This window comes from Crotalus tigris, unplaced genomic scaffold, assembly GCF_016545835.1.
Source record: "Crotalus tigris isolate CLP2741 ecotype Arizona unplaced genomic scaffold, ASM1654583v1 scf7180000019692.1526454, whole genome shotgun sequence".
Classification (NCBI taxonomy): Eukaryota; Metazoa; Chordata; class Lepidosauria; order Squamata; family Viperidae; genus Crotalus; species Crotalus tigris.
Window position 1 is genome coordinate 390432 of NW_024097664.1, and position 12306 is coordinate 402737.

General features: G+C 50.8%; 1 protein-coding gene across 3 annotated transcripts; it reads right to left on the reverse strand.

Annotated features, from left to right (window-relative positions):
* Positions 1–2431: 2431 nt before the first annotated feature.
* LOC120317515 (zinc finger protein 160-like) lies at positions 2432–11983 on the reverse strand. Of its 3 annotated transcripts, XM_039364182.1 has the most exons (3): positions 11836–11983; positions 10252–11601; positions 2432–4185 (listed from the first exon to the last, which is right to left on the reverse strand). In XM_039364182.1, the coding sequence occupies exons 2-3, from the start codon at positions 11485–11487 to the stop codon at positions 2653–2655; spliced, it is 2769 nt and encodes a 922-aa protein (XP_039220116.1). In that variant the 5' UTR covers positions 11488–11601; positions 11836–11983; the 3' UTR covers positions 2432–2652. The 3 variants fall into 3 exon arrangements, with proteins under 3 accessions (XP_039220116.1, XP_039220115.1, XP_039220114.1); XM_039364181.1 differs by lacking the exons at positions 10252–11601; positions 11836–11983 and adding an exon at positions 5113–5350 and having other exon boundaries at positions 2432–4526; XM_039364180.1 differs by lacking the exons at positions 10252–11601; positions 11836–11983 and adding an exon at positions 4754–5098 and having other exon boundaries at positions 2432–4526.
* Between the last annotated feature and the right edge of the window lie 323 nt (positions 11984–12306).

Sequence of the window (12306 nt, forward strand, 5' to 3'; positions counted from 1 at the left end):
TTTATTCTTGCCTAATGTATTGGGTGTAAATTTTGATTTATGACTAACGTTCTTCTAAATAAAACAAAACGGTATGGACAAAATCACTGCTTGTAGCCTTTGCAGATTTTAAGCCTACATTTGATTCCATTTGAGAGAAATCTTGATGAATGTGGAGAATACATTAGAAAGGGATGTCACTTTTTCTACTGCATCCAATTTACCAGAGTTTCATACATCTGGGGATGGCCTTACGTGGTGCTGACTTTTGGAAAACCCATTTAGATTATATGAATGAGATGGAGGAGCTCTTTCACACCCACCACAATGAAGGCCAAATTAGCCCCAGATTCAGCCATGTCATCCTTGCTCCAAATAGGCACCAAGTGGGATGATCATTTAAAGGCAATTTATTAGTCTATTATAGCAAAGAGATTTCCCTCAATGAAAAGGGGAAATCCAGGACACAGAATCAGGTTTCATTTTATACACCATATAGTAGAAAAAGTAAAAAGCAAGACTTGATTGGATGTAAGAAATCATCCTACTCAGTTAAGCCAGAAACATGGACAGTAACATCCTATAATATTAAACATAACCATTGCATTAAAAGGAGAACGCTGATATGGGAAAAAATGTCACGAGTCAAATGTTACAAAAAGGTACAATTTCAATCACACAATTTCAGTTCGGCATTTAACACAATCATTCCCCAGCATCTAGTAGACAAACTGGACCTTTTAGGCTTAAACACTCGTCGTGTCACTGGATTCTAGATTTTCTTACCAAAGGCTGCAATATGTGCAAATTGGAACAAATACCCATAATACTATTTTCTTGAGCACAGGTTCTCCTCAGGGCTGCGTCCCAAGTCCGCTGCTGTTCACCCAGTTGACCCACGACTGTTGTGCTAGGTTTACCACATTGTGAGGTTCGCAGATGATACAACAGTAGCGTTCCTTATTCATGATGACAATGAGGGAGCTTATTATAAGGAGGTTGAGGGGTTGGTGAACTGGCGTAAGGAAAACAGCCTAGTTTTAAATACCGGAAAAACGATAGAAATCATTGTTGATTTCAGAACAGGCAGGCACAGCCACACTTCTGTGCATTAATGATTCCCCTGTGGAGATGGTTACCAGCATCAAATTCCTGGGTGTGCAGCTAATGAGTAGGCTGGCTTGGTCGCTCAACAGCGAGACACTGGTGAAGCGGGCACAGCAGCGCCTGCATTTTCTGCGTCGCATGAGAAAAGCACATCTTCCTTCTATCCTTTCTATCCACTTTCTAAAGGGAGACGATTGAGAGCATCCTGTCATACGGCGTCACAGACATGCGCTCAACGCCCCAAGAATGCCCAGCCATCTTGGCCAAGGTTCCCTGCACCAACCTTCACTCCGAGACCCTTCCTGGCCTCCACTTTACAGTCCAAGCTGATCGTCCTCATCTTCCTCCTCCTGCTGCTCGTCGGGGATCTAGGCACTAGGCGAGGCGTCAGCTCTAATTCTGGAAATCCTCGACTTAACAACAGTAGTGGGGTCGGCGCATTTCGGTCAGAAGGATGGAGGACATTAATTGAAACTCGTTAAGTGAAAGAGTCCACTTCCTGGATCACCTCAATGCAGACGTTAAACGAACGGAGGAGTGAATGCAGGGTTGCTCAATGAGCACGGGGTGCCTCAGGGATGCCTGCCTTGGGCTTCGCCCACCCCATGAGATACCCCCATGCTCTGCTTCCTTTCCTTGCAATCTCCACAGCCATGTCCACCCCTCGCAATGCCTTGCTTATCTTCTGGAGATCTTCAGAATGCCTCCCTTGTGCCTTCCTCTGTGGCCTGTTAAACTCTAAACAGGATAATGAGCCATGTATTTTCTGGGGAGAAACAAGAGCCTGTGACAGTGGGAGGAAGGACAGACAATGAAGGCTCAAGTGTCAAAAGGGCGAGGCAGAAGGAGGTGCTTTGCCTTGTTTCAAACCTGACTGGGAAGGCAAAGTTGATGCTTTATGTGGCCCAGTAAAAATGGCCTATAACGCTGAGTTCTGCAGATTTCTGGAAGGTAAACAAGGCATTGTGAGGGGTGGGACAGGGGGGCAGAGCAGGCCCACGCCTTTGGGGATCCGGCAGAGCAAGGATGGAGGGGGAAGAGATAAGTGGGCATGGTTCAGCGCCTCTATAAAATTTTGAAGCTGCCCGGTCATTTGTGAGAACGACATGATAATTTTTGTAAAATTATAATCCCCTAGGTACGAGAGTTCATTTAGCCACTTTTCACAAAAATGAATTAATTTAATTAGTTCAGGATGGGTAGTTACATTAGAAATTCAAAATTGTGACAAAAAAGGTCTGTCTAGCCATGTGACTTGGTTTCAATCACTAATGCCGTGGTGGCCATTTTTGTCTCTGTCTTTCCTTGGCTGTTTGAGGCTACAAGAAGTTGGCAGGGTTTGGGCTTTTTTTTTTTTTTTTGTCCATGGCCACATGGCCAAACAAGTGCTGAGCCAGCTCCGGTTTTTGCTTTTGCTAGCTGAAGATGCTTGAGCTGGCTAGCAGCCGTTATTTTTTAAAAAAAGGTAAGTGCAATGGTTCCAAGCTAAATTGGCATTTATACGGTTTCTCCGCTTGTGTGGATTCTTTTGATGTCTATAAAGCTTTTCACTCCAACTGAAGCTCTTTACACACTCCAGGAATTTATACTATTTCTGTCAAGTGGATCCTTTGATGTGTATAAAGGTTGCTCGGGGTCTCCGCCCATTTTCTCTCCAGTATGAATCCTTTGATGTCTATAAAGGCCTCTTGTCCGACTGAAGCTCTTTCTACATTCCAGGCATTTATAAGGTTTTTCTCCAGTGTGGATCCTTTGATGTACGTTAAGGCTGCTCCACCGACTGAAACTCTTTCCACACTCCAGGCATTTATAAGGTTTTTCTCCTGTGTGGATCCTTTGATGTTTATAAAGGCTTCCCCTCACACTGAAGCTCTTTCCACACTCCAGGCATTTATGCGGTTTCTCTCCTGAGTGGATCCTTTGATGTGCATAAAGGCTTCCCCTATCACTGAAGCTCTTTCCACACTCAAGGCATTTATAAGGTTTTTCTCCTGTGTGGCTCCTTTGATGTGCATATAGGCTTCCCTTCTGACTGAAGCATTTTCCACACTCCAGACATTTATATGGTTTCTCTCCAGTGTGGATTCTTTGATGTTGACGTAGGTGTCCACTCTGAATAAAGCTCTTTCCACATTGTAGGCATTTGTATGGTTTTTCTCCAGTGTGAATCCTTTGATGTGTATAAAGGGTTTCCCTCCAACTGAAACTCTTTCTACACTCCAGGCACTTATGTGGTTTCTCTCCAGTGTGGATCCTTTGATGCACATAAAGCCTGCTCCTCTGACTGAAGCTCTTTCCACACTCCAGGCACTTATGTGGTTTCTCTCCAGTGTGGATCCTTTGATGCACATCAAGGCTGCTCCTCTGACTGAAGCACTTTCCACACTCCAGGCATTTATAAGGTTTTTCTCCTGTGTGAATCCTTTGATGTGTATAAAGGTTTCCCCTCCCATTGAAGCTCTTTCCACACTCCAGACATTTATGTGGCTTTTCTCCTGAGTGGATCCTTTGATGTGTATAAAGGTGTCCCCTTTGACTGAAGCTCTTTCCACACTGCAGGCATTTATACTCTTTTTCTCTATTTTGAACCCTTTGATGATTAGAAAGACTGCTCCTTTGACCGAAACTCTTTCCACACTCCAGGCATTTATAAGGTTTTTCTCCTGTGTGGATTCTTAGATGGTTTACAAGATCTGCATTTCTTTTGAAGGATTTTCCACATTCTGGGCACTGATATTTCTCTCCTCCCTCCTGGATTGTGTCACGTTTCCTGAGTCTTCTGCCTGTCCCGAAGGACCCTCCGCCCTCCAGGCCCGTCTCGGGGTCTCCGCCCGTTTTCTCTCCAGTATGAATCCTTTGATGACTATATAGAGTTCCTCTCTGACTGAAGTTCTTTCCACACTCTAGGCATTTATAAGATTTTTCTGCAGTGTGGATCCTTTGATGTTTATAAAGGTGTCCTCTCTGGCTGAAGCTCTTTCTACATTCCAGGCATTTATGTGGTTTCTCTCCCGTGTGGATCCTTTGATGTGTATAAAGGTGGCTCCTCTGACTGAAGCACTTTCCACATTCTGGGCATTTAAATGGCTTTTCTCCTGTGTGGATTATTAGATGCTTTTTAAGATCTGCTTTTCTTTTGAAGGATTTTCCACATTCCGGGCACTGATATTTCTCTCCTCCCTCCTGGATTCTCTGGGGATTCCCGGGTCTTCCGCCTGTCCCGAAGGACCCTCCGCCCTCCAGGCCCGTCTCGGGGTCTCCGCCCGTTTCCTGCTCCCCGCTTCTCCCTCCGGGCGGCCTCCTTTCCCGGAGTCCCCCTCGGCTCATCCCTTCCGGGCCTTCCCCGCCGTCTCCTCCCGGGGCTGCTCCGCGGGGCCTCCTCTCCTCTCGGGCGGCGCCTCCTTCCTTCCTTCCTTCCTCCGCCGGGCTCGCCCGTCCTCCTGCAGGGGCGAAGGGGGGGAGGAGAGGCGGGTCACGGCTTCGTCCCTTCCCCGGAGGGGAGTCCCAGGCCCGCCCGGGGAGGAAGGCCGAAGCCTCCGCATCTCAGCGACACTTTCCGGGCAGGCCTCCCTCCCAGCGCCCGTCCCGCCAGACCAGGCCTCGGCCTCCCCCTCCCTCCGCCAGAGCGCCTCTCGGACTGCCACTCCCAGCATCCCTTGCGCCCTACCTGGCTCCGAGCCAGTCACCGGCCGAATCAATTAGGGCGCTTCAGTTCTATGCGTTCCCGGAAGTGGAGGCGGGACTTCGCTGCGAGGTCTGTTCCTGGTTGCTCTTTCTCTTTCCTTTGAATGGACCGGCCCGAGGAGTCCTCCTGCCAATCGCTGCCCTCCCCAGAGCGACCAATCGGCGTCCCGCTTCCCCCGACCCATCATCATACGGCGCCCCTCAGTGGGACTTTCCGGGCAGGCCTCCCTCGCAGCGCCCGTCCCGCCAGGCCAGGCCTCGGCCTCCCCCCTCCCTCCCGGGGTTCCCTTCTCCGCCAGAGAGCCTACGGCACTGCGACTCCCAGCATCCCTTGCGCCCTACCTGGCTCCGAGCCAGTCCGCGGCCGAATCAATTAGGGCGCCTCAGTTCTATTCGTTTCCGGAAGTGGAGGCGGGGCTTCGCTGCGAGGCCTCTTCCTGGTTGCTCTTCCTCTTTCCTTTGAATGGACCGGCCCGAAGAGTCCTCCTGCCAATCATTGCTAGAGCGACCAATCGACGTCCATCCATCCAGCCAACAGCTATATGGCGCCTGCGCAGTAGCGAAGGTTCTGTTCGGCAAGGGGGTGAGGCGAGCGGCTCCCTTTGACTTTTGGGGGTCCCGTCTTCCCCCCCTCCCCGCATGCAGGCTGGCGGAGCTGAGCGGCCTCCCGGGGCTGCGTCTCCGCCCCTCCCTCCCTCCCCACACTGGGGGTCTCTCCCTAGGCAGGGGGGGGGAAGTTGGGGGGCATCCAGGCAGGCGAGAGCTGGGGGGTCGCTTCCTGCCTCCTTCCCCCTGGGGGGCTCCGGCCAGGCTCCCCCCGCGGCCCCCAGGCAGCCCCTCTCCCGGGCGGGGGGGGGTCGGAGCAGGTGAGGAGAAGGGCGGGGGGGGAGGTGAGAGCAGCCTTCCCATATCTGGGGGGCGCCCCGAAGAGGAGGGGGCCCCCCTCTTCCCCGAAGCCCCCCCTGAAGGCGGGGGGAGCAGCGACGGAGGGAGACTGGCCGGGGAAGGAAGGAGGAATCTCCTGACAGGGAGAACTGTTAGCCGGTGGAACTACCCGCCTCCAGAAGCTGTCAAAGCTCCAACACTGGAGGCTTTAAAGAAGAGACTCCCTTCACTCGCTCTGCATTCACACCGGAACCTTTTCGTGCATGTGGGGGAAAAGGAGGATATGCAATCATATCTATTGTTTGACTTTAAACATTTCTATTCACGTGTTTTTCTTGGTTCCCCCCCCCTTCTGCTCTACCAAAGAGGAAGGAGGAAAGTGGGGAGCATGAAGGAGTCCATGAGAAGAGACGGTGCCCTGAACTGGCCTTAAGGGCCACCTTTCCCAGCCTCGCGGGGTGCTTTGGACTGGGGTAGATTTGGGGTACCGTATAACATCGAATGCCGCTCCCCCTTTGGGGGCTTCTTGAGGTTGGGATGTGTGTCTCTTCCTCAGTCTTGACTCTTCCATCGCAGGCCGGAGAGACTGAAGTTTCTGCGCAGGATCCTAGGTGTTCCTAGCACTGCGTTCCTCTGGGCAGAGAGAGAGATCTGAGTCGGTTCCTGGGATCTGTGGCAGCCCCTCTGCCCGCTTAGGAGTCCCAGCCCTGAGTGCTGGGATTGGGGAGTAGAGGCAGTCAAGCTGTCAGGAAGGATAACTGCAAAAAACACCACAGGGGCGGCAAACAGGGTTGGGTCAGTGAGCCCCCTCCCCTCTGGCTGCATCACCAGCCCCCCCCCCCTCCAGACCCAGCTTCTCCTCTGGCCCCTCCTCTCCCAAGGACCCCATTGCAAAACTGAATCAGAGCAGGGAAACCCCTTCCAACGCCTCTCCCCTTAATACAGTGGTTCTCAATCTTTTTAATGCTGCGATCCCCAACTGGTCGTAAGTCGAGGACTACTCAACCGGTCACAAGTCGAGGACTACTCAACTGGTGCAGCACCGTTTGCAGAAGGGGACTTTTGGCGGGCTCAGCAGGCAGAGACAGCCTGGACAACTCCTATTGGCTTTGGAAAGCCAATAGAATTAGACTCTGTTCAAGAGAGTCTATTCTATTGGCTTTCGAAAGCCAATAGAATAAAAGGGAGTAGCACAGCTAAGGAAAAGGGGGGGAAAAATGGCGGACTGCGTTGTTTGGCGACCCCCGTGAAATGGTCGTTCAACCCCAAATGGGGTCCCAACCCACAGGTTGAGAACCACTGCCTTAATACATGGATTTTTAAAATCTCCTTTGGCCTCTTGGCACCTGATGCCAAAGGTGCCACACAGGCACACCTTTTCCTCCTATCCCCCCCTTTGGAGGGGGCTCCTGTTACAGTTTCTACCTCGGCCAGGGTGCCCTGAGACATAGACCCCCAACCCTGGTCTGGCACCTATCTCATTTCCTTCCAGCAGCTGACTGGCAAAACAATACACCTGTTTATCCGGCAGCACATTTGCAAATTAACTCCCCCCCCCAAACTTACCCATCCATTTCAATGGACACCTGTAATCACCCACCTGTTCAGACTTTGGGAAAAGTGAAAAGGAGAGCAAGGAAGATACTTAAAGGCCTGGAGACTAAAACATATGAAGAAAGGTTACAAGATTTGGGTTTGGCTAGAGCACAGGTGTCCAACTTGTGATCTCGTTTGACGTGTTGTGACTTTTTTCCCACTGCTGGCAATGGGGGGGGGGAGCGGTTTCGGCGTGAGGCATCCAGCCCGTGGGCTGTCACTTTGACATGCCTGGTAAATTAGGGCTCCTGCTTGAGTAGGGGGCTGGACTAGGAGACCTTCAAGGTCCCTTCCAGCTCTATTCTGAATTTGAATTTGCCTTCACTAATAACCAATGTGGGCTCTGAACTGTTCCCAGGAACTCATTCCAGCTTCAGCAGCTGAAGCATCAAACCCTGAAGAAGACAAGGGGGGGGGGGCAAAGGATGTCATGCCCACCTTTTCCCCTCCAAGTCAGAGAACCAGCCTAAGTTATCAGCAATCACATGATGGTTGTTGCACCCCGAGCAATTCACTATCACGGCTCCATGATGATAAGCCAACTTGGAAGTGGTTTTTGCAGACCGTGTCCCACATTCCTGAAAGAGAAGCCAGCATCTATTCAGGGATTTTTTCAAAGTGGTTCTCTGGGATATCCAAGACCAGGGAATTGGGGGGAGGTGCCCATTTATTTTGCAATGACTTATTACATTTGGGAGCAGCTCAACTCCCAAAGACTCTGGGTGCTTTACAAAAAAGAATAAAAAGGGAAAAGAATGTGTACACCTGAGAAAAACACTGCACTGCACACCAAAGCTCCCTGTGGCTCAACCACCTGCCTGCCCCCCCCAGCCCAGGAGCAAAGCCCCCTCCTCAAAGAGGTATGGGACATTTGTTGGGTGAGGCACAGAAATCTCTGGGTGCTGCTGTTAGAGAGGGGAGGGGTCTGCAGCTCTCTTGGGGGCAACATGTAAGCAATGGGCCATCGCTGCCTTTCCAATTCCAGTCCCTGCCCTGCTCCAGGTGCTAAAGAGGCTGGACCTCCATTTTTTCCCAAATCAGCCATCAGTCAACTGAGCAAATGAACCATCCTCAAGTGAAACCCAACAGCAAATGTCTTCACAAGCACCTTAGAGGCATTTTCTGAACAGCAATACAGACTGGGCTGGTTCTGTGTTTAAACTTTCCAGTGCTAGACAGCATCTCTTACGTTTCCCGCTGGTCCCCCATCCAAGTGTCAATTAAGCCTAAACAAGCCTTACTTCGCAGTTCAGCCAACAATATCCAGGATTAGACTGAGAGTCCCCCGGTACACTGTCCGGGCGAGTCCCAGCAATAAGCCTCAATGGCAAGGAAAGCCCTCACATTTACACAGCCTGCTCAGTTTGGCTAGTCTTATGCCAGGTTAAATTGGCCTCCAAACAGCCTATTGAACAATGCCGGGGGTCTGGGTATGGCCAGCCAGGAGTGGGGAAGCAGGTCATGTGAACAGAGCCTTGGGTCCCGATGAATCCTCCTTTAGATTGTTCTAGGCCAGAGGTGGGGAACGATGGCCCTTTTATGATTTCTGGATTTCTGCTCCCAGAACTCCATGAAATACAGACCGAGAATTATTCCGGCTGGTTCATCGTAAATACTGTGCTCTGTTTGGTCCCCTCAAATTCTGTGCAGGAGAGGCAGAGAAGGAGCTGACATTTGGAAAACCCATTTAGATTATATCAAAAATGAGGTGGAGCGCATTAAAAGCCACAAAAAAAAGGCTGAATTAACCTAGATTCAGCCATGTCACACTTGCTCCAATTAGGCACCAAGTGGGATGATCCTTTAAAGGCAATTTATTAGTCTATTATAGCAAAGAGATTTCCCTCAATGAAAAGGCGAAATCCAGGACACAGAATCGGATTTCATTTCATACACCATATAATAGAAAAAGTAAAAACAAGATTTGATTGGATGGAAGAAATCATCCTGCTCAGTTACGCCAGAGACATGGACAATAACATACCCATAATATTAAACATAACCATTGAAATGTGCATTGCATTAAAAGGAGAATGCTGATATGGGAAAAAATGTCACGAGTCAAATGAGACTGTTACAAAAAGGGACAATTTCAACCACACAATTTCAGTTCGGCATTTAACACAAATCATTCCCCAGTATCTAGTAGACAAACTGGGCCTTTTACGGTTAAACGCTCTTTGTTTAACTGGATTCTTGCTTATCTTCTGCCTTTCTCCGTGGCCTGTTAAACTCTAAACAGGATAATGAGCCATGTATTTTCTGGGGAGAAACAAGAGCCTGTGGCAGTGGGAGGAAGGATAGACAATGAAGGCTCAAGTGTCAAAAGGGCAAGGCAGAGGGAGCTGCTTTGCCTTGTTTCAAACCTGACTGGGAAGGCAAAGTTGCTGCTTCACATGGCCCAGTAAAAACGGACTATAATGCAGATTTCCGGAAGGTAAACAAGGCATTGTGAGGGGTGAGACAGGGGGGACAGAGCAGGCCCATGTCTTTGGGGATCCGGCAGAGCAAGGATGGAGGGGGAGAGATAAGTTGTCATGGTTCAGCGTCTCTATAAAATTTTGAAGCTGCCCGGTCATTCATGAGAAAGACGTGATAATTTTTGCAAAATTATAATCCCCTAGGTACGAGAGTTCATTTAGCCACTTTTCACAAAAAGAAATTAATTAAATTAATTCAGGAAGGGTACATACATTAGAAATTCAGAATTGCGACCAAAAAGGTCTGGCTAGCCATATGACTTGGTTTCAATCACTAATGCCGTGGTGGCCATTTTTATCTCTCCGACTTTCCTTGACTGTTCGGGGCTATGAGAAGGTGGCAGGGTTTGGGTTTTGTTTTTTTGTCCCTGGCCACATAGCCAAACAAGTGCCGAGCCAGCTCCGGTTTTTGCCTTTGCTAGCTGAAGATGCTTGAGCTGGCTAGCAGCCGTTATTTTTTTGAAAAGGTAACTGCAATGGTTCCAAGCTAAATTGGCATTTATAGGGTTTCTCTGCTTATGTGGATTCTTTGATGTCTATAAAGGTTTCCCCTCTGAATGAAGCTCTTTCCACACTCCAGACATTTATGCGGTTTTTCTCCTGTGTGGATTCTTTGATGTGGATAAAGATTGCTCCTCAGATTGAAACACTTTCCACACTCCAGGCATTTATGTGGTTTTTCTCCTGTGTGGATCCTTTGATGTGTATAAAGGCTACTCCTCTGACTGAAGCTCTTTCCACACTCCAGGCATTTATGCGGTTTTTCTCCTGGGTGGATCTTTTGATGTGTATAACGGCTTCCACTCTCACTGAAGCTCTTTCCACGCTCCAGGCATTTATGCGGTTTCTCTCTTGAGTGGATCTTTTGATGTCTATAAAGGCTGCTCCTCTCCCTGAAGCTCTTTCCACACTCCACACATTGATAAGGTTTTTCTCCTGAGTGGATCTTTTGATGTTTATAAAGGATGCTCTTCCGATTGAAGCTCTTTCCACACTCCATACATTTATGTGGTTTTTCTCCTGAATGCATCGTTTGATGTACGTAAAGGTTGCTGCTCCAACGGAAGCTCTTTCCACATTCCAGGCATTTATACGCTTTTATTCCTGAGTGGATCCTTTGATGGCTATAAAGGCCTCCCTTCTGACTGAAGTTCTTTCCACACTCCAGGCATGTATGCGGTTTCTCTCCTGAATGGATCCTTTGATGTTTATAAAGCTTGCTCTTCTCACTGAAGCTCTTTCCACACTCCAGGCATGTATACGGTTTCTCTCCTGAGTGGATCCTTTGATGTGTATAAAGGTATCCACTCAAATTGAAGCGCTTTCCACACTCCAGGCATTTATGCAGTTTCTCTCCTGAGTGGATCCTTTGATGTACATAAAGGTGTCCCCTCTGACGGAAGCTCTTTCCACACTCCAGGCATGTATAAGGTTTTTCTCCTGTATGGATTCTTAGATGGCTTACAAGATCTGCATTTCTTTTGAAGGATTTTCCACATTCCGGGCATTTAAATGGTTTTTCTTCTGAGTGGATTATTAGATGCTTTTTAAGATCTCCATTTGTTTTGAAGGAACTTCCACATTCCGGGCACTGATATTTCTTTCCTCCCTCCTGGATTCTCTGGGGATTCCCGGGTCTTCCGCCTCTTCTGAAGGACCCTCCGCCCTCCAGGCCCGTCTCGGGGTCTCCGCCCGTTTCCTGCTCCCCGCTTCTCCCTCCAGGCGGCCTCCTTTCCCGGAGTCCCCTTCGGCTCATCCCTGCCGGGCCTTCCCGCCGTCTCCTCCCGGGGCTGCTCCGCGGGGCCTCCTCTCCTCTCGGGCGGCGCCTCCTTCCTTCTCCTTCCTTCCTCCGCCGGGCTCGCCCGTCCTCCTGCAGGGGCGAAGGGGGGGAGGAGAGGCGGGTCACGGCTTCGTCCCTTCCCCGCAGGGGAGTCCCAGGCTCGCCCGGGGAGGAAGGCCGGAGCCTCGGCCTCTCCGTGGGACTTTCCGGGCAGGCCTCCCTCCCAGCGCCCGTCCCGCCAGACCAGGCCTCGGCCTCCCCCTCCCTCCCTTCTCCGCCAGAGCGCCTCTCGGACTGCGACACCCAGCATCCCTTGCGCCCTACCTGGCTCCGAGCCCGTCCGCGGAAGAGTCAATATGGCGCCTCAGTTCTGTTTGTTCCCGGAAGTGGAGGCGGGACTTCGCTGCGAGATCTCTTCCCGGTTGCTCTTCCTCTTTCCTTTCAATGGACCGCCCCGAGGAGTCCTCCTGCCAATCGCTGCCCTCCCCAAAGCGACCAATCGGCGTCCTGCTTCCTTCCGGCCATGAGCCATATAGCGCCTGCGTAGTAGCGAAGGTTCTCTTCGGCAAGGGGGTGGGGCGAGGGGCTCCCCTTGAAGGCTTCTCCCCCCTCGCCCCCCCCCGCATCCAGGCAGCGGAGCTGAGGGGCCCCCTCCTTCCTCCCCCCACTGGGGGTCTCTCCCTAGGCAGGGCGGGGGGGATCTGGGGGGGCGCTTCCTGCCTCCTTCCCCCTGGGGGGCTCCGGCCAGGCTCCCCCCGCGACCCCCAGGCAGCCCCTCTCCCGGGCGGGGGGGGT